General features: G+C 37.3%; 1 protein-coding gene and 1 long non-coding RNA gene across 8 annotated transcripts in view; one reads left to right on the top strand and one right to left on the bottom strand.

Annotated features, from left to right (window-relative positions):
* The window catches only part of LOC139960837 (uncharacterized), a 30,018-nt gene extending 7,408 nt beyond the window's left edge, over positions 1-22,610 (top strand). For all 7 annotated transcript variants that reach the window (XM_071959433.1, XM_071959438.1, XM_071959436.1 and 4 more), the window contains exons 9-16: positions 263-491; positions 1,170-1,321; positions 2,703-2,876; positions 4,167-4,303; positions 6,931-7,099; positions 8,058-8,230; positions 9,101-9,266; positions 21,609-22,610. In XM_071959433.1, coding sequence (XP_071815534.1) covers positions 263-491; positions 1,170-1,321; positions 2,703-2,876; positions 4,167-4,303; positions 6,931-7,099; positions 8,058-8,230; positions 9,101-9,266; positions 21,609-21,706 — 1,298 coding nt within the window. In that variant the 3' untranslated portion in view covers positions 21,707-22,610. The remainder of the gene's footprint in view (positions 1-262; positions 492-1,169; positions 1,322-2,702; positions 2,877-4,166; positions 4,304-6,930; positions 7,100-8,057; positions 8,231-9,100; positions 9,267-21,608) is intronic.
* On the bottom strand, positions 17,264-21,601 carry LOC139960842 (uncharacterized). Its single transcript, XR_011790609.1, has 2 exons — positions 20,626-21,601; positions 17,264-20,583 (listed from the first exon to the last, which is right to left on the bottom strand). It is a non-coding gene; the product is annotated as an uncharacterized lncRNA (long non-coding RNA).

Genomic DNA, 22,610 nt, shown 5'->3' with positions numbered 1-22,610 from the left:
CACACCTGTACCCTCCAACTGCACAAAGTATTTCTCAAAGGTTTTCTTCCACATGATCCCTTCCTTTGTCCCCCCCCCCCAATAAACAATTTCAAAATGGTAAAAATATTATGAATGGGCAAAAAAATGGGAAGTATTTGTGGCAATTAAATTTTATGATGATACCATTGATGGAAATTTTTATAAAGAGGTTCTTGACAAATTTTCCATGAGAATTTTATGAGCAAAATTTTTTTGTTTTTTCCCCTTTTTAATTGTTAAGGGAAATGGAGATTTGAGGAAGAAGAGAGACTTACGGATGCAGTTTATGAAGTCACCAAGACAACCCCGGGGGAGAGCATAACAGGAGGTATCCCATGGCAACAGGTAGCTGAGAAGGTTCAAACCAGGACAGAGAAGCAGTGTAGAGCCAAGTGGTTGAACTACCTGAATTGGAAGCACACAGGAGGAACAGAATGGGACAAAGCTGACGATGATAAACTGTTAGATAAGTAAGCAGAATTTTAAGTTTTCTTCTTTCCCTCACTTCATATATCATTTCGAATCATCACAAGGGGACTCCCACATTAAAGAGAGTGAAGACTCGCGCACAAAGAAACGTCTGATGCCGGTAATCTGACCTAGTTTCGAATGAGGTGTAACAGAAGTGTTAGACACCACCATTGATCACAGAAAATACACACACAGCTTGCTACCGTCGGTAATTAGACACTAGTGTACAGTCAATACATACAGCTACGGTCAATACCCACAACACAGTGTACGTAGCAGCGATGGACATCTCAGGTCCAGAAAAAAGATAACAAGGTATCAAGTTTCATTACTGTCTGCATTTTGTAACGACAAGAATAAAACTTCACTTGCAAGCAACAGAAAGTTAACTATTTTCAGAGGGCGGCACATGGTTTGGGGCGAGTCTTCAATGCCTTTAAGGGCAGATTTCAATATAAATCATTTGCTTTCTTTTTTCCCATCCCTAAAGAACAAAATCAAAAGTATTGTTTCCTGTTTATTTTATTTTTTGGTAATGGTGTATCAGTTTCTCACATGTTTTTGCATTTCAATATAACATATTCATGATTATAATCATATTCATATTCATACCTATATCTGTGTCTTTATTTGTCGTCTCATAAGTATTTGTGATTCCCAATACTTTGGCTCTGCAGGATCAAGGCGTGCAATGTGAAAGACGAACAGTCGTTACCCTGGGCGGAGATGGCTGCGGGCTGGAAAAGCGTCAGGTCTCCTCAGTGGCTGCGATCAAAATGGTGGACATTGAAGAGAACCGTACCGAACTACGACATGTACGGAATACCAGGTATGATACAGTCCTGTACTCTGCCTCTGTGATTTGGGATGCAATGAAAAGGAGAAATCATCGTCATTGGGGGGGCATTGTGGTCAAGTGGTGAAGGCAGTGGACTGGTGATCTAAAGGATTACAGGTTCAAGCCCTGGCCAGATCATTGCGTTGTGTCCTTGGGCAAGGCACTTTATCTCACCCAGATGTATAAATGGGGACTTGCGAGGTAACTTGTAAATATAGTTGCGTGCGCCAGTTTGTGGCTACACCCTATGTGAAGTCCCCGGGAGACACGTGGTTGTGGTGCCCCAGGAGAGATTGATTGAATTGTGCATACTTTGGTGTGTAGGTGTGACAAGTTACCAATGAACAAGGCTAAGTTGTACACGCTATGGTACATTTAGCGCCTTTGAACAATTTCTGTTGATTTTTTGGCGCTATATAAATGTCTTCTGATTGATTGATTGTCTGTTAGTTGAAGATAACTGCCATGAACAACACCCACAAAACAGCTAGGAAAGATCATGTCCTATGTGGGAGATGTATCACAGAATAAACATTCCTTCAGACAGAAGACTTGTTCAAGTTTATATATGACATCTAACCACATGTGCTGCACTTGTTTTTTTACCCTTTATGAATTGTTACAATTATTATTTTCTGTAATCGAGATGGGTTCGTAAATGGTAAATCTAAAATATCGAAACACTCGACATAACCTTAACGATGGCATTTGATGCGGTGTCTGCACTGCTTAACAGTTTATCTTGAAAATTTGTAAAAAAAGGTAAAATTCTTTTCTTTTTATAACCTTCAAAATAATTTTAATTTACACTTAGTATTTCCACAATTTTCTTGTCACAAGCAATAAAGCTGTTGCTCCTTTTTTTAGATTTTTGTAATGTGAATGACATTTTTATTTATCAGCAAAGTATTTCTGTTAACAGTTTATCTAGGAAATTTTTAAAAAAAGCTAAAATTCTTTTCTTTTTATATCCTTCAAAACAATTTTAATTTACACATAGTATTTCTACAATTTTCTTGTCACAAGCAGTAAAGCTTTTGCTCCTTTTATTAATTTTTGTAATGTGAATGACTTTTTCATTTATCAGCAGAGTATTTCCAATACATTCTTGTAGTATCAAATATTTTGTGATCAAAATTCTCTGTAAGTGAATGCCCCATTTAATTTTCTTCCGTAAATTGCCGTCATGCAGAAAATGATTTCGTTACTAAATGGTACTTTGTGCCTATTGGTTTCTCAGCATAACTGTTGCCAGAAAGGTCATGAGAATGGACGTGAAAATATCAACAAATATTCAGAGCATTGTTCAAAATAGAATAAAAGTATCAATTTATCTCAAGGAAAGTGACTATATAAAATATCTGTTTTTCAGATTTGGTAGATCTTTTGAAGAAAAATCAACGACGACAGAAGCTAAGGTTTGTGAGGTATCCAAGTCAACTCGGTAATCGTCCAATCAAAATAGCCGGAATAGAAGTGCCCAGTCTGGGTACGATTAAAAACAACACGCTGACGTTACACTTACCAATACCTTTTAACCAACCAGGTAATAATAGGAGCATGATTTTATTTGTGTGTGTGTTATGCTATGTGTTTCTTTGTTTTTGTTTTATTCCTTTGGGGGGGGGGGGCAGGGACTATTTGTTGGCTTTTGTCAAAAGATTTCAATTTTCTGTGAAAGAAAACAGAAAACATGAAGGCTTTGAAGAGTCGTAGGAATAAATAAGTGCACTATCTAGCCTAGTCTAGTAGTTTTAAATCCATAATAGACCTTTCTCTGTCAGAGGTGTAGCTTTGTTTAAATCTATCTGTTTTGGGTTTTTTTTTAAAGTCACAATGCCACTCAAACATAAAATTATGCATTCTGTAAGATTATTTCATATCTGGTTGAAGATTCTCTGTGGAATCTCACTAAGCCAAGAAAGAAACGCAGAATATCAGTCTTTTGTCTTTGTCTTCATCACCGATCCAATATATCCTCCCCCCCCTGCATCACCTCTCTCCCTTACCCCTCCTAAGCCAGCCATCCACGTATGAAAGTTACAGCTAGCTGAAAAGAAGTTAAGCATGGGACTTGGAGTGTAGACTTTGCAGCAACTTGTACGAGAAAAGTAGGCCTTGTGTTTTTAGACACATTTTTGTGATATAGTCATTTATACTTAAATTTATATATATGATCATGATAATATGACCATTGATCAACACAGATATGAAAATGTACAATAAAGGCTGATCTCATTGGCAAAGCATCAATAAATTGAGACTCATTGACCAAGTTTCACTCACAACCTGAAGAAAATATCATTAAATGGTATTTGTAAAATAACTACTATATGAGAAGCTACATTTTGAACCTGACATTTTCTTGCTACAAAACTTCAATGGTCATGGTATACATTTGTCCGGTGTGTATTTTTTCATCTTTTCTTTTTTGAATTTGTGGTCGGTTGTTGCAACCAATGACCCAGAGGTGATGAAATTCAGTGGTTACCCATAATGCACTTGAATATTATGTGGTTTGTTTAACTAGGTATTTAACCTGTAGTTTTTATCTAAGGTAATATTAAGTATAGCCAAATTAAAAGGCTTTGAAGTGATTGATTAATTACAGTTCTCCACTAAGTAGTACTTTGTCCAGTTTTTTTTCTCTTCATGTTTTTGTTATGGATTCCCATATGTCAGACTCTTGAGTCTGTAAAACCTTCATGTATCACTTGAGTAATTTGTGATGAAGTTCTGACTACCTCTACTTTAGATAACTTTTGTATCTATTCGTTTTTCTTTTCTCTATGAAACATTATCCATTTTCATCTTCATCTTCATTTTTCATCTTCAGATCCGTTTGGGGCATTAGGTGACTCTTACATCTTATCTAAAGGGTCACCATCGGGTCCATTCCTGGTGAAGACGGTCGGTTCAGACTCCGGAATAGCCACAATCTCAGGGAACCAGATAGTCGTGAGCTCTTTACAGGTATAAATCTTAAAAGAATGACTTAAAGTCAGCAATTAAGTCTTGACATGACATAGCCCAATAATAAGTCAACATTTCAGTACTTTCCTGGGGTCTTTTTGGAGGTTTTTCTTTTTTTTTTGGAATAGGATAAACAGTCATGATGGTCTTAATTATCTGACAAGGAAAGTATGTTGAATAGATCAAAAATACTTGGTGGAAAAATTACTCAAATTTAGTTATTCTACTGTTTTTCTAGTACTGTTATGCTAGTTTAATGCAGTACTCCAACACTCGGTACTCGGATCCCCCCTGAGATATATATATGTATATATATATATATATATATATATTAATATATATATATATTATCAGGGTTATAGCTAGGATTTTGCAGGTGGCGGTTGAATTTTCTGGAGTGGCGGTTGCCTGCGAATTCTGCATCCTTGGGGAGGGGTTTAAGGGTATAACGGGTTCGGGTCCTGGTGGAGGCTGGAAGTTTTTTAGCTGTTCTTGGTTTTCCAACTCATTACGATTTCAATTATATATATATATATATATATATATATATATATATATATATGTGTGTGTGTGTGTGTTTATATATATTTGAGTGAGAGTGATTTCTTTTATAGTCATTTCATTTACTGAATTTTGTACAGGTCGATCAGAAGCGCGAGTGCTGGTCGGTATTAAAACTTTTTACTTGGAGTACCAGTCGGCAAACGTTAGTGCTGGCCAAGTCGGACCGGCGTAGCTACAACACTGATATACATATATATATATATGTAATATAGATAATCAGGAGTATTTAGAACATATAGTTCTTGTATGTATTTTGAATAGATCAAAAGTACTCGGTGGAAAAAAAACTACTCACATTCGGTACTGTTATTCTAATTTAATGCAGTACTCCGACACTCGGTACTCGGATCCCCCCCCCCCCCCCCGCAATAAAAAACAGTAATCAGACTATCGTACTTTGGTCGTCAGAACCTCTAGCAGACAGAGTACTTGGTACCTGGATAAAAGTACTTGACTGCAACACTGATTAAAGGGTTGAAGATTTCTAGAAATGGGGGCTCGTATTAACACGAATATTCCATATCAGTTTAATCTTGAAGGTTTTGTGTGTGTCTTACAGTGTAGAGAAAACAACTATACATTAAATCGTTCTTGACCTTTCTGGCCCCTCTTTACAATCAATCACTTCCTGCCAGTTAGCTTCTGTCTTGTGTCAGGTCTGCAAAGTTCAATATCATGGGACCATGACCTTTCATCGCTGAGGCACCCAAACGGGGAACCGTTCACTTTGTTTCTAGTTGATGGCTTTTACATATAATTAGTCCATTGTTTCCTCGGTGCCTGGTTGTTACATCATTTGTGACGGCTGTGTTTTATGCTTCGTGAAGCTAAAATGTAGTCACCCTCTTCTAACATTCGGAAGGACTCTCTGACAGAAGGTACAGTCTACAGTCGGTAAACTCGATGAACTCGCCGCTGTCAGATGGCTAGCTCTAAAGGCAATCTTAGTTTCTTGTAATAGCCAAACTGTGCCACAGAAGGGAATGGCCAGCAAAAGTCTTTTAACTTAAAATGAAATTTTTCCAGAAGGAATCTCTGCTTCTATAAACCTTTGGAGAAAGAGTAAAACTTTCCATGAGAATGATGTGATACTATAAATACCGGTGCTGTGGCGGACAGGAAGAAAGTGCTGGCATTTGAAGCAATGAGGCTTAGCAATCCAGAGGTTCGATCCCCGGCCGGGTCATAGTGAGGTGGGGTTTTTCGTCCACGAGCAATCTACATTTTTCCCATTTGAAATGATTTTTAAATTGAAAAAAGATTCCAAATTTGAGTTAAACTGTCGAATTGGAAGCCACACGACGTGAAAGTTGTAATCCATAAGGCTCTGCGAAGCTTCTCCCACATTCGTGGTAGCTTAAGCGTCCTAAAAATAACTACCTCATTAAATAGCATAATGTCGTCCCAGTACCAAAATTTTTAAAACAAAGACGGTAAGCCTTGTTCAGTTTATATTACCTCGAATGCTTGTGAACGCAAGATTGTCATAAAATCATTAAACACCATGCAAATTTTTTTTTTTTTTAAATCCAAAAAAACTGTCAAAGAACTGCTTCAATGTCTGCTCTAAGGTTTTCAATTTTGGGGGTAATTTTTTTTTTGTGCATATCCAGCATTTTCATTGTCACCTGGAAGACCCTCTGATTATAACTCTGTTTGTGATTAACAGTATTATTGGCCGTAGCCGTCAGTCGTGAATGGTTCGTCCAACAACCTGAAATGGAACCAATACATAAGAAAAGAAAGATTGGGTGGAATGTTTCAATTTTGGCATTTATGAAAATAAGCTGCTGTGACTCATTTGTTGCTGATAATTCCATCTTATGAAGGTTTTTGTATATTGGTGAAAGTAAATGTGAGAAAGGAAGGGAGAGAGTGATTTAGCAAATGAAGAGTTTGGGTGTAGCCAATTTTTTTATCTCTTTTGGAAGGATTAAGCCTTATCTCACACTTCCTACTCCTTCGTGTCAATTCCTTCCATGTAGTAAACTTTTTTTTTCAGATTGCTATTTGATAACTAGTATCAACTATTTCTTTTTGTCCACATTTGCTCTGTGTTATAGGAAGGAGGCACATCACCTCGGAAACAGCAGCTGTCTGTCCAATTACATCAAACTTCTTCTAATCAGCTGATTATTACGACCAATCAGGAACCAGATGAGGAATCCCAAGATGCAGTCACCATTAGAGCGCACACAGATGAGTTAGATCATAGGGTAACCTTGCACGATTGTAAGTAATTTCTGAATATCTCCCTCCTTTTCAATAAATCATGGCTGATAAGGTGAAATATTTACCTGTTTCTAAATTTTTTTTTATGAAGATAGCATAATAATTATTGAATATATGTTTTCTTTTTCAATGGTCTTTTCTAAATTGATAAAATCTTTCAATGTAAGTTTTCGCGGTCTTTGAGATTTCTTTCGTGATTTTGGGTATTGAAGCTAGACGGCCAGAAATGTAGAAGGCAGCTGAGTAGTAGAAATGTCAGTTCAGACTGTTCGAAAGACAGGAAATGACCTTTAGGAAAATTGGAAGGTTGTTGCCTTCACTGACTATTTTAGTTTCCTGCCCCTGCAGTGAAAGTAAAAATTGCATAATGTTCTGGCAGTGATTGCTGCACTCTTGTTTCATGTTTATACCAGAAGTTATTTCAGACTGAGAAATAAAACAGAAGGAAAGAGACAATTTTAAGAACACCGTCGGAAACGACTTGAAAAGAAAATTGTGTGTCATTTTGTCTAATAAAAAAAAAAATTTAAATTTCAACTGACAAGACTTTTCATAGCTACACAACTGGAGTAAATAAAAAAACAAGCTCTGGTATTGATAGCTACATGAACCACAATGCAAATGTTTCCTTTTTTCTTTCTGAACATTAAGAACATGAATTGTTTTATTTTAATAAATTAAAGCTGTTAATTGACAGTTTTGGGGGAATGAAGTTAATCAAATGGTTTTTGTAAGCTTATAGCGAGTGGCTTCATTTTATGATTCATGTCGAGTCATTGGTTTCCCCAAAATGGAGTCGGTCTGTTATCTCTAAGGAGGGAAACTTTCAGAATATTTTGCTAATTGTCGAGGTTGACACTTCATGACTTGGGTCACGGCTGGTTAACAACTCTGGTGTTTGCTGCGTTGTTTGATGTTACCATTCGATGACTGTAGTTTATTTTTTTATATCATCAAGCGCATCTAGGCGCAGTCTCAGAGACGACGCACGACCTTCATCAGGCTGATGTCGATCACCTGACCAACGACATCAACCAATCAGAAACTGATCATCCTGATGGAGGCGATGGCAACCAGCTGAACAGCCAATCACATTTGATCGGGACTGATGCAGTGTTATCATCTCAGCAGGTAACTTAAGAACACATCTTGTGATTCAATAGAAACTTAGTTTGCTTCTGTAAGTCATGTCAAATTATTCCAATTTGGAATGAGAAAGAGAAAGTTCCTCATAGCATGTAGCTTTTTCATGTCATTGTACATATATCTATATATGTATATATATGTATATATGTATATATATATAGAATTCGTAATGAGTTGGAAAATCAAGAACAGTGAAAAAACTTCCAGCCTCCACCGGGATTCGAACCCGGGCCTCCCGCTTTATTTGCGGACACCCTTACCATTTGGCTTTATCCCCTGTAGGACCTCTTGCGAGGTCGAGCAGGGGTTAAATTCCTTTTTGTTTGTTTGTTGGCTATGGGCGCTGATTGTATGTCCAGAGGTTCGAAACCGATAAGGAAGGTCGTAATTCCACTGTAGGCGTTTGTCACCTGTATCGAACAATACTAGTTCTGTTCTTGATGACATATTTTGCCTTACTCTAGAGATCAAACATGATGCTAACCAAATATATATATATATGTACTGTAAAGAACCAGCTGTGTTGGCCAGGCATCAGCTGAAAACGGGCCAGGTATGGGGATGGTTTGGGGGATGATAAGAAAGATATTATGTTTTTATGCAGACGACTCAACAGGAGAGACAAGTGTGGCATCAGAGGCAGATGAGCTGATATTGAGATCCCCACAATCTCAACTCCACTGTTTTGACATTAAAATTTGCACAGTTTGTCCAAAAAAAAAGTACAAATGTTTCATTTCCCAAACAAATTTCATCAATCTGGGTGTACTTAAATGTGTTACATATTGGTTTTTGTAATGTTTTTTTTCTAACCTTGACTAGTTTAAGTAATTGATGATACTTATCTGCTTACAGGAAGTGACAACATCAGAGCTTCAGGTGGTTACTGACGGTTCCTTACATGATAGCGAGAGGACCTTGGTCATCGTGAGGTCTGCTCCACCGTCCGAAGGCCTCGTCCAGTCAGGAAGTGGCTCCGTCGAAAATTCACACCTGGAAAACAGTGTCTTCACCTTATCTGGTAAGTTTGATGCAAATTTATCATCAAAAGTCCATATCCTGCAATTCAATCTAATTAATGTGGTCATATATATATAGTAACCATTGGTGGATAATAATCCCCCTTCTGGAAGAGAAATCAAGTTTGGTGTCAGCATGATCCAAAAAATATGAGACGAAATTCAAATGTTCTACTTGTCACATTCTCACTGGATGGATGCATTTTGAATTTCAAGTTAAATGTTATTGAATCCAACAGCGTCTGTAATCTTGCTAAAATAAAAGGATCAAACCCAATTGTTTGAAGCATATTTAATCTTACCTCCTATTTCTTGAGAAACAGAATTTGCATATTTTATTAAGGGGTTAATCAACGGTTTAGCGTGCATTACTCACAGGATTAATGCATGATCGGGGGATAATGCAAGCGATGCACGAGGGCGGAGCCCGAGTGCATCCAGCGATAGCATTAACACCCGGAGTGCATTAATCATGTGAGTAACGCCTGCTAGACCGTTGATTAACCCCGTTCATTCATACACTACCATTTGTGTGGGGAAAAATCATAAAACAAAACATTTTTGGTTACATATAACCAAAGATTTATTAAAGTGATGCCCCGTAATTTTACCGTGCATTACCCACAGGATTAACCACGGTCAGCTGACCTGAATGGACCAATATGATTTAGGAATCTTTACTAAGTATGAATGAACATTACAATTAAATGTATTCTACACACATTCACATATTCATGCACCTTTTCCCTCTGCCACCCCTCCCCCCCCACACCCTCCATCCTCGATCTTTGTAGCGTCTTTAAAAATTATGTCACATTAAAAGTTGTCAGTGGTTATAGAAACAAAATTTGTCCCATGTAATGATTTGCTTTTTTCCAAGAGCCTGTAAGCATTCTAAGATTGACCTTGGCACAGTGACTAATGTATTCATTTGTTTAACATTTGTCACGAACATTTGAATCAAACTTGCTCACATTGAGTATGGCATTAGATACTGGAATGTGTTTAATGTTGCCAACTACTAGTGACCGCAAAATATATGCAATCGGGCGCAGACAGGTGTGTGCATGTGTGTTCGGCATATCACGATTTGTTGTGCCAGCCACGTATTAGACAGAGAGAAGTTGGGTTTCATTGCGGACTGTAAGTTTTTAAGAACAGGTATTTAATTATTCTATGCAAATTGAGCATTGAATTATGCTATGCATTGCTATGCTATGCATTGCTATGCATTATGCTATGCAAGAAGACCTTGCAGCGCTGGATCAAAGGAGCGGACATCGCAGCGAACGAAGGTATCATATCGCCATAATTTAGTCGACGTGTCAAAATTGTTTTTGATATTTCAAACAATTTGCCAGCGAGGAAATTGTAAACGTTCATGCAAAATAAATGCTAGTGGATATACACAAGCTCATGTAAGTCAATTTAAATTAAAGTTTTACCGTACCATTCCTACCGTATGGAATTAATGGGCGTCTGGTGAAAGAAATTCTTGTTCGTTTGGGTGAAAGAGCACCTGGAAGAAAAACTGTTGCAAATTGTTGCATCGTGAAATTTTGTGCTCATCAGTCCTTCCTGGGGCCTAAAAAACTTTAATGTGAAATGAAATTATTGAAATTATCTCGTTTTAACAATCTCTGAGAGACAAAAGTATCTAGTAACCTGTGTTCCTTAATTCAGATTTGATATATTTTAAAGCCCTAAATTATTTATCGAACGCCTAAATACCTTTTCGCTTCCCTAATCTTGTTATTTTAGTTTCCCTATTCACGTTATTTTCGTAGAAGGAACATGCTATGTGGGACAATGTGCCCATTAAGCTGATCCCAAGCTTTATATAATGAAAATTTGATATTTTAATAGTGTGAGTAAAGAGCATCGGTTAATGGAAATATCACCTCCAAAATAAGTTAAGGAATGGGTTGAGGAAACGATTTGACCTGAATCATGATGGGACATGAATCCAACTGGTGTAGTGGAATGAATGATGTCTAGAAATTTGCTTCCCCTTGACCAAAAAAGATAAAGAAAACGCAGGTGAAGGAATTTATATATATATATTTATGTTTTTAGCTCAGACATGATGACGCTTATTGGGAATTAAAATTAATCCCTCAGTGCTATTTGAACAAGAAAGGTATCCCATCTCAGTATATGTATGTATGTATGTATGTATGTATGTATGTATGTATGTATGTATGTATGTATGTATGTATGTATGTATGTATGTATGTATGTATGTATGTATGTATGTATGTATGTATGTATGTATGTATGTATGTATGTATGTATGTATGTATGTATGTATGTATGTATGTATGTATGTATGTATGTATGTATGTATGTATGTATGTATGTATGTATGTATGTATGTATGTATGTATGTTTGTATGTATGTATGTATGTATGTATGTATTTTAGATCCTCCTGCAATTTTTTTAGCCTTTGAAGAAGATCCTGCTAGGATCGAAACATCAGACCAACTTACTTTTACGCAAGAAATTTTTTGTCAGATAATTTTTTTCCCCGATACAAGTAAATGGAAGAAGTGGTCTGTGTTGTTCAGCTCTGCCAAAATTCTGCAAAAGGCGTTATTGTTTTGAGTCAATAGTAAAAAACAAATATCCACATGAAGAGTTTTGAATATTGCATGTCCATGGTTATGACATGTTTTAGTGTTTTCTCTTGATTTTGTTTAGAAAATTTGCTTAACTGCTTAATTGTAGTAACAAAACGTTGTTTTATTTATCATCGTTTGTAGAGATTGCTTGCATAATCGTGTGTTGGGGATTTCATGTTGAGATGCCTCAAGTTACTGTTTAAGTCCTGTATAATGAAACTGTTCATTAGTGAAAATGTGGATGGTGCATCTCCACATAAGAAATAAAGACAGTAAAAGGAAGAAACATAAGATAATACTATTATTTTTATACAATGCTGATAACTTTTGAACTGTCACTCTCAGATATTGCAACAAATATTCACAAGCAATGTTCTCATATCTTGACAGAGCTTTGTAACTGCAAAGTTTTTAATGCAACTATTTGGATTAAACAGGTGCAAATTTCCTCCTCTCCACCACTTCCTCTGCCCTGTCCTGCCCCCCTCCCCTCCCCTCCCCCACTCCCCATATTTATCTCACGAGCCATATATACCAAAAAAAAATGATAGCAGGACCTTTTTTTAAATTTTTTCTTACTTTGCCTTAAATAGTCATATGTGAGACAAACATTGCTTCTATAAAGAGTTCCCTTTTAATCAGGTTGGAGTGAGATTGAAATTTCAAGTGATAATATTAATTTTACAACAAATATGTGCACAAATTGTATCAAAGGGGTGTTGAAACATTTTTAAACTTTCACTGTAAAGCTCAATTCCAAAGTAGTTGACACTATTAACATAACCCAGTCACATGCAGCTCTGGTATAATAAACATATAAAATGAAGTGCCGTTACCGTGGTGTGGTCATTCAATGCATGGATATGCCGGTTCAATTTGTAACCTATAACGCCTGAATTGCCTGCTACAGACCAATAGGCTATATATTTATAATCAGGTCGAGGCTGAAGAGGTTAAGGCTCTTTGCTGGGGTACCTGGTAATGTAGTTCATTGTTTGAAGTACACTTGAGGAATTGAGTGTGTGTGTTAGTGTATGAGAATTGGATTAGTGTTAGTAGTAGTAGTAAGTTGAATCTCGTCTATGCGACATGCTCAGTGGTTAACCTCCGCCATGTATCACGATCTTGCGCAAGGTTTATTGCTTCCTCGAAATTGTTAATGTTTACATCTTTAAATTGCGACTTTATTTTTCCAAGCAAGTTAGTCACGGGCCTTCCTACTGGTTTAGCAGTATATACAGGTGAAGCAAAATATATAACGTGCTTAAAAGGCAAGATACATTTTGTACTTTAAAGAATGAACGACTAGAGCAGATCAGTAGAGGGCAAATAAAATGTATTAATTTTGGTAATGTGGTAAAAATGAAAAGTGACTAGATGATTATCGTGAACAAATTTTGTGGGATGACAAAAGAACTTTTGAAGTTGCGGGGAAGAACCAAGACCAGCGATCTTACCGGGACATCCCTCCAACCCGAAACTTTCTTTTCTTTATCCTTTCGGAGGATTAAAATGTTAGGTAATGTCGTAGGAGAAGAAAGCTCAACCATCATCTTGATTGGGATTTTTGTGATGATAATAACTGACTTAACTGGAGATATCAGGGTTGTAGAAGTTGTGATGTCATGATGTCTCATTTTGTCAATATGTGATGTCTTAGTGCCACAAGGAAAGGAAACCTTTTCCTTTTCTTTTGTATTTTTTTTTTCTTTTGTCATAATTTGAAGGTGAATATTGACAGTGTTTACATACACTGAAACCAACACTGGTCTTAAGTTTAGGTTAAAGAACTACAGTACATCAGATCCAGACTTCGCGTAACCCAACTCTACTACAGAAAATCAGTTTTGTAATGAAAAGGAACAAGCCACTAGAAATACAAAGCTCTATCATACTGTGTGTGGCTCAATTATGTCATATGTAGACTTGCTTGAAAGTGTTTCAGTCTTGTATGTGATAAACCATTATACCTGAGGGTATCCTCTAAATGAAATGAGAGCCTTTGGGAGAAGTTGTTCATCACAGGTACCTCAATCAGATGATGATGGTGATTGTGATGATGGTGATGGTGATCATTGTGATTGTGATGATGATGGTGATTGTGGTGATGGTGATGGTGATCATGGTGATTGTGATGATTGTGATTGTGATGGTGATTGTGGTGATGATGATGATGATGGTGATGATGATGGTGATGGTGATTGAGATGATGGTGATTGTGGTGATGATGATGATGATTGTGATGATGATGGTGATTGTGATGATGATGGTGATTGTGATGATGATGGTGATTGTGATGATGATGATGATGATGATGATGATGATGATGATGATGATGATGATGATGATGATGATGATGATGATGATGATGATGGTGATTGTGGTGATGATGATGATGATGATGATGATGATGATGATGATGATGATGATGATGATGATGGTGGTGGTGGTGGTGGTGGTGATGGTGGTGGTGATGATGATGATGATGATGATGATGATGATGATGATGATGATGATGATGATGATGATGATGATGATGATGATGATGATGATGATGATGATGATGATGATGATGATGATGATGATGATGATGATGATGATGATGATGATGATGATGATGATGATGAATGTGATGATGATGATGATGATGATGATGATGATGATGAATGTGATGATGATGAATGTGATGATGATGATGATGATGATGATGATGATGATGATGATGATGATGATGATGATGATGATGATGATGATGATGATGATGATGATGATGATGATGATGATGATGATGATGATGATGATGATGATGATGATGAATGTGATGATGATGATGATGATGATGATGATGATGAATGTGATGATGATGATGATGAATGTGATGATGATGATGATGATGAATGTGATGATGATGAATGTGATGATGATGATGATGAATGTGATGATGATGATGATGATGATGATGATGATGATGATGATGATGATGATGATGATGATGATGATGATGATGATGATGATGATGATGATGATGATGATGATGATGATGATGATGATGATGATGATGATGATGATGATGATGATGATGATGATGATGATGATGATGATGATGATGATGATGATGATGATGATGATGATGATGATGATGATGATGATGATGATGATGATGATGATGATGATGATGATGATGATGATGATGATGATGATGATGATGATGATGATGATGATGATGATGATGATGATGATGATGATGATGATGATGATGATGATGATGATGATGATGATGATGATGATGATGATGATGATGATGATGATGATGATGATGATGATGATGATGATGATGATGATGATGATGATGATGATGATGATGATGATGATGATGATGATGATGATGATGATGATGATGATGATGATGATGATGATGATGATGATGATGATGATGATGATGATGATGATGATGATGATGATGATGATGATGATGATGATGATGGTGAATGTGATGATGATGGTGAATTGGTGATTGTGATGATGGTGATCATGGCGATTGTGATGATTTTGATGATGACGGTGATAATGGTGATGGTTATATTGATGGTGATGTTCATGATAATGATGGTGATGATAGTGGTGGTGGTGATGGTGATAGACTTGATGGTTGAGTTTGCATCTCATTTCAGCATAAGTTGTGTAGGTGCTGATAAGTTGTAGGAATAACCAGATTGTATAGTATCAGGTCAGATGTTGAGTGGCAGAAAGCAAAGGATGGAGAGGAGAAAACTTATATAATAAATGTATTTACTGTATGTTAGCATATATATATTATTTAACATATTGCAGTCTGCAGCAGTACAGTGTGTTAACATCTCCAACATAGAATTGGGCAGCTAAAAAATGCATTTTAAGTCGACAGGCAAAAATATTGCAACACGCATACAGTACTGTAGATTACCTGAATATTTTACACAACCCGACTGCCCAATTAGCAGTGGTTATGGCTACATATATGGCCATTAGATATCTGCCATTCATATTATATTTCTTTTGTTTTGTTTTTTTGTTTGCATAAATTAGGCTAAAGATCTGTTGTTTTCTTCCAAACTGCCTGGTAATACCATTGAGTGATTAAAGACCATTTTTTTATGAGCCAGCATGGTATGCTTCATTAAGTCCCAATATCCACTTCCTCCATTATTGAGGATAAAAATGAAATTTAAAATTCCCAAATTTTGCTGCATGACAAGAAGTTCCCAGGAAGCTTTGGTGCCCTCGTTACCGTAGCTACTCACCTCACACCCTGACCTATTTCCAATTGCAACTGGTTAGAACACCCAGACAATTTTCAGGTCTTCCTTATTAAGCTTCTACTCCTATGTATCTAATTACAGACTTGTTCTGGACGCGTCAATTGAAACAGCAGGAAGTAAGACCGTTTACAACCAAGATGACATTTGTTTATATAGATATATATATATATATCGATATATATATATCTATCTATCTTAATAATTCAACAATCAACCGAAAATTTTCCCCTCATTTTTGTCTTGCTTCTATTCTCTGTCTTGAGTTCATGTGAACTTCTGCAAATGTGTTAAATCTGATATAACTGATAGTGCTTAATGATATTATGATTATTTGTCTTTGTCTCATTACCATAGTTACATGAACACAATGGCTGTAGATACCTAGCCATTTTTAGGATATCATTTACTCCAAGCTAGGTCTTTTTTTATTGAATGTGACTGTTTGATCGGAGCATTTCCTAAATTTCCAGACAATTCTTTTTTCTCTCATAACAATGACCAGCTGGCAATTAAACTTTTTCGAAACAGGAAGATGAATGTTAATATGAACTTTTAGTCATACCACCTTCCATCCCACCCCACCCCCCCCCCAAATAAAAGTGCTATGTCCTTTTTTGGATGACACCACTTGGAAGAGTATGTTGTCGCTCTTTGTTTTTCAGTCGCTATTAAAATAATATAAATCATTAGTCTGGTAGAGAATGTGGTTATTTATAACAGATGCCGAGCAGCTGTGTTTGTGTTCTATTCTCGAAACTGCTTGCCACAGAATGGTGACGCGCTTCTTCCACCATTTATGTACATCAAACATTATGTGTTTTCTTAACAAAAATAACATTGTGTTTTGGAAATGACAATGTTTCTTTTAACCCCGAGAAGACAAGGAAGGAATGAATGAAATAAGGCATAAATCACAAATCAGAAAAAAAACAAAAGGAAACATGAATCAGAGATATATGTTATATATATATGTGTTAAATGCCCATGGACATAGATGTTAGGAACTTATATCTCATTAATTCAACATTATTTGTGGAGATTACGGTAGGGGGAGGGGTGGGGGGTAACCAGTCTGTCATCTTTTAATGCTCTCTCTCTTTCAACTTTATTTAAAGTTAACATACATGTGAGATTTTGGTCAACTTCGTAATTCATTTTTTTTTTTTGGAAAGGTCTTTCCATCAGGGCACATGTCTTCATGGAAGAGATTTTTTCATACACCAGACATTTCTCATATTCTCGAACTTTTGGGCAGGCAAGAGGGGGGAAAAAAAGACATAATGCTTTAAAAATGCATCGTTTTAAATACCATTCTCAATTCGGGTGAAGCAGGAAAAAAGAAAAAAAAAAAAGAAAATACCATGGTAAATATTCTCAAGCTCTGTTTATTGTTAATTCAAGCTATATATTTATAAGTTATTTATGGCTCAGTTTTATAGCCCTGATTTCCTGCCTCTCTGACCCATCCACATAAAGAAACGGAAATCTGAGCAGTGATTGAAAATCCTAATGGTTGAATGGTCTATTTAGTATATTGATGGTGTAATAGAGACATAAACCGAAGCAACATTAAGACTGAGAGAACGTTTAACTCTATTGTGTACATCAATGTATAGTACGAGCAGCTGCCATGTTGACTTATTATCGTGATAATAACAGTGTGGTTTCCTTTTTTTTTTCTTTGTTTTTTAAATAATTCTGCCATTTCAAAAGCATTCATAGTGCCCATAAATATTGTCTTTGAATGTGTTTTCATATATAATGGCATAAGTCAGAATGAAATTATGGTTCAATGTCGCAAGTAATGTAGATGAATTTGCGTAACACTTATTATAATTAAGACTATATACAGTGGACTTTTTATTTTATTATACAAAATATTACTTTAAACTTAAAGTATTACATTAAATGGCTATTCATGATGTTTTCGTTGTTTTTCTTCGGAAAACTATGGATTCACTCTTACCAACCTTGCAAAATTGTGAGTGGGACCGCGGATCACAAAGTCGGCAATTTACTGTTACCGTTACATTCGTCCAACACGGCAGCATACTGAATTATTACACCAGTACTTATAGAGCCCAATATCCCGAAGCTCAATGCGCTGAACAAACAAGTAAACTATACAACATTTAACCATAGACTTCCTTGAAACGTTGAACTCAAAAGCCAAAGCCAAAGTGAATTAATCAGGTCACACATCCGAAGTCTATGCATGCGACGTTCTTCAATACCGCCCTCATTACCTTTTGGGGAAACAATTTCATACCATAGTTTTGACTTCCTGTGGTAGGGCTACAGCTCTATGATGTTGCGATCGTTTCATTGCTTCATATGTGCGCTAAAAAGCATTAACTGTTCCCTTCAATTGGCAATGTGACATACACTTGTTGGAGAATCAGGAGGGCATGGGGGGGGGGGGGAGAGGATTTATGCAAAATGTTTCATGTGGATGAAATTTAAAGCTTTTAATCTTTTAGTGCAGACAAAGTTGCATAATTTATGCATGTTTTAAAACCTTGAGATCTTCCTCTTTCCCATCTCCTGCATGACCTCTTCTCTTTATCTCTGCTGCGCTCCTTCATCCCCTTGCCTTCACAAAATGATTCCATGTTGTACACAAGTGTCACGGCAAGTGTTCAGAGACTAAAAACACAACCATTTTTTACACAAGTTGCCAAGGACATTGTACAGTACCTGCTTTCCCCAAGGCAAACAACTTAGCGTGTTCACGTCCTTACACTGTTACCAGTGTCACCTTACCTTCCAATCTCTCATCACTGTTACCAGTGTCACCTTACCTTCCAATCTCTCATCACTGTTACCAGTGTCACCTTACCATCCAATCTCTCATCACTGTTACCAGTGTCACCTTACCTTCCAATCTCTCATCACTGTTACCAGTGTCACCTTACCTTCCAATCTCTCATCACTGTTACCAGTGTCACCTTACCTTCCAATCTCTCATCACTGTTACCAGTGTCACCTTACCTTCCAATCTCTCATCACTGTTACCAGTGTCACCTTACCTTCCAATCTCTCATCACTGTTACCAGTGTCACCTTACCTTCCAATCTCTCATCACTGTTACCAGTGTCACCTTACCTTCCAATCTCTCATCACTGTTACCAGTGTCACCTTACCTTCCAATCTCTCATCACTGTTACCAGTGTCACCTTACCTTCCAATCTCTCATCACTGTTACCAGTGTCACCTTACCTTCCAATCTCTCATCACTGTTACCAGTGTCACCTTACCTTCCAATCTCTCATCTACATCTGCCCCTTTATCCTTGCTTTCTTTGTTAGCTATTAGCAGTAAATATCGCATACTCTGTCATAATCATGGCCGCCAAGAAAGGAGGGGACGATGGGGCTACAGCCCCAATGCCGGGGTCAAATTTGGGGGGGCCAAGAAATGTGGAATAAAGGACAAAATGTATTCTCAGAGGCCAGTAAATGTACCATGAATTTATTAGACATTAAAATCAGGTTCTGGATATATTTAATTGTCCCTGTGGTCCAGTCTGACTCTTGAATCCCTGCTCAGAGATTTATAAAGTAAGATTGTCTGACTGTTTGTTTGTTTTTGCACCTGGCAATATATATCACATTCTGTCGACCACACATTGTTAATCAAAAACTCTGAAATTTGATCTAAATATAAATCTTTTTATTTATGGTTTTCCCACCTCGGGCACCTTTAACGTACTTACACCGTACGATTACAATTCTATGTGGACATAGACTCTAGACTGTATGTTTTGTCCTCTTGTTGACTCACGGTTCAAGGACCATTTGGAGACTTCCGAAAGGTCTACGGGGTCAAATGCAACACTATGTGTTGTGTTCCTCATTATCTGATCACTTAATACCATCACAGTGTGGTCAAATTGTCTAGGCAGTAAGGCACGCCACTGGAAAGATTGTAGCATGAAAATGTTAACACAAAGCTGCTTCTGAGCAAACGATCTCACTGGATGTAATTTATATCTCTAGGAAGTCATAATGGCATTCATAAACATTTTATTCTCAATTATTTTGACATAAACTATGTGGAATAGCCAGTGTTTAGTCCCAGTGACAAGATAGGAATACAAATGATCTGAGATATGATTTTATCTCGGTCATACACGTGTCCAAACAGCAGTATTTTACATCGAGAGATCTGTCGACGATGTGATACCGTAATTGCTTGAATGACAAATCAAATGTTTAACGTTGGGCCTGACCTACAATAGTACTGGAATTATTTACAGAGAGATTTGATCAAGATATTAAGGTAGCATGCCATTGTAAATGTCAGATCTGGTTAAAGAAAAATAAAAGTACCCAATGTTTGGTTGTCATTGTCCTGATCTGGTCAAAATCGGCTACCCAGTACTTGGTTGTCACTGACCTGGTCTATAGATCGGCTACCTGATACTTGGTTGTCACTGACCTGTACATGGTTGTCACTGACCTGGTCTATAGATCAGCTACCCACTTCTTGGTTGTGACTGACCTGGTCCATAGATCGGCCACCCAGTACTTGGTTGTCACTGACCTTGTCTATAGATCAGCCACCCGGTACTTGGTTGTGACTGACCTGGTATGTAGATCGGCCACCCGGTACTTGGTTGTCACTGACCTGGTCTATAGATCTGCCACCTGGTACTTGGTTGTCACTGATCTTGTCTATAGATCAGCCACCCGGTACTTGGTTGTCACTGACCTGGTATGTAGATCGGCTACCCACTACTTGGTTGTTACTGACCTGGTATGTAGATCAGCCACCCAGTACTTGGTTGTCACTGACCTGGTCTATAGATCGGCTACCCACTTCTTGGTTGTCACTGACCTCGTCTATAGATCGGCTACCCACTTCTTGGTTGTCACTGACCTGGTCTATAGATCGGCAACCCGGTACTTGGTTGTCACTGACCTGGTCTATAGATCGGCAACCCGGTACTTGGTTGTCACTGACCTGGTCTATAGATCGGCCACCCGGTACTTGGTTGTCACTGACCTGGTCTATAGATCGGCAACCCGGTACTTGGTTGTCACTGACCTGGTCTATAGATCAGCCACCCAGTACTTGGTCGGTTCTGGTCTAGATCGGCTTACTTAGAAATTCGTTGTCATGTGATGTTGTTGTCGTCGTTATTAAACATTACCGGTATTTTACTCAATACACCGATCAACTTTCGTTATTGGTTTTTCCCTGCAAACAGTCAATAACTCTAAAAGGAAATTACTAAAGTCATTCAGCAATAATTGCTGAGATCAGATAACCTATTCAAGCTTTGATTGTTTCATGTCACTTCCCCCATTGTTATATTCAATTTTGTTTCTTCTCTTTTCATTTTAAAAGTAATCATCCTACTCCGTTCTCCTTTTCTGTTTTTCATATTTTTGTTCTGTTTTTCATTTCCTACCCCAAAGGTTCGTTGTTGAATTGTCAGACGGACCACCCCGACCTCATGGATCCCTCCACCGATATGGATGGAAAAGCCAAACTCAACATTTCGCCTCAGAGCTGACCTAGAGAAGTAGTTTAAAAAATTAGATGCTATTACCGACAGGGATGTAACGACATCATCGGTTGAATGTCACACTTTCATTCGCATTGTTCTTTTAATGAAAATGATGAGAACAAGTTTCCGCTTATTACCAGTAGTACAGGGTGCCATCGGAAGTAGCAGTCTGGCAGTCCGTTACGTTGAAGGTTTCTATTTACTGATTAAATAATTGTGAAGACTGTTATGCAGAGGTTGTTTATTTCATTTTTTTTCCGGATGCCAAAGTTTTTGCATATTGATAGGTGGGTGATATATTAGATTAAAAACAAAGCAAAACGGTTTGATATTCCTATGACGGATTCTAATTCAAATATTTTATGTTACAACGAAAAATTGGTGACGACAACAGACTGTTACAGAGTCGCGTATTCCGAGCAAACAGATATTCCAAATTTGTCAAAAGAGAAACGAATAATTTGATTTGACACTTTTTAAGCATATCTGGCAAATTTTCTGTCCCTACATGGTCACTTCCATATTTTACTTCTATGGTAGTGTCTAAATAAAAAATGATAAAACTGACAGGTAGTGAAATATAACCAGACATGAACAGGTCACACAAGTTGGGAGGGGGAGGGATGGGTGTGGGGGGGCAGGGCATGAAGCCCTGGGAATCTGGGTCAATTAGGGATCATAATATATTAAAGGGAAAATGAAAACTCCCAAAGGTGGGGGGGGGGCCTGGTGATGTTATTGTCCCTGGATGGGCTTGACCTGGCTTTGGAGGTCACTGGACATGGAAAAGGAAGTTTTTGTTTATAACTGTATCACTATTATTGAGAGAATTACCAAGTAAAGTCAAATTAAACATATAATTCATCAGAAATTTATTGAAGATAGAGAGTGAAAGAATGAAAAAACAAAA

The sequence above is a fragment of the Apostichopus japonicus genome, chromosome 20, assembly GCF_037975245.1.
Source record: "Apostichopus japonicus isolate 1M-3 chromosome 20, ASM3797524v1, whole genome shotgun sequence".
Lineage (NCBI taxonomy): Eukaryota > Metazoa > Echinodermata > Holothuroidea > Aspidochirotida > Stichopodidae > Apostichopus > Apostichopus japonicus.
This window is presented reverse-complemented; position numbering and strand designations above follow the sequence as displayed.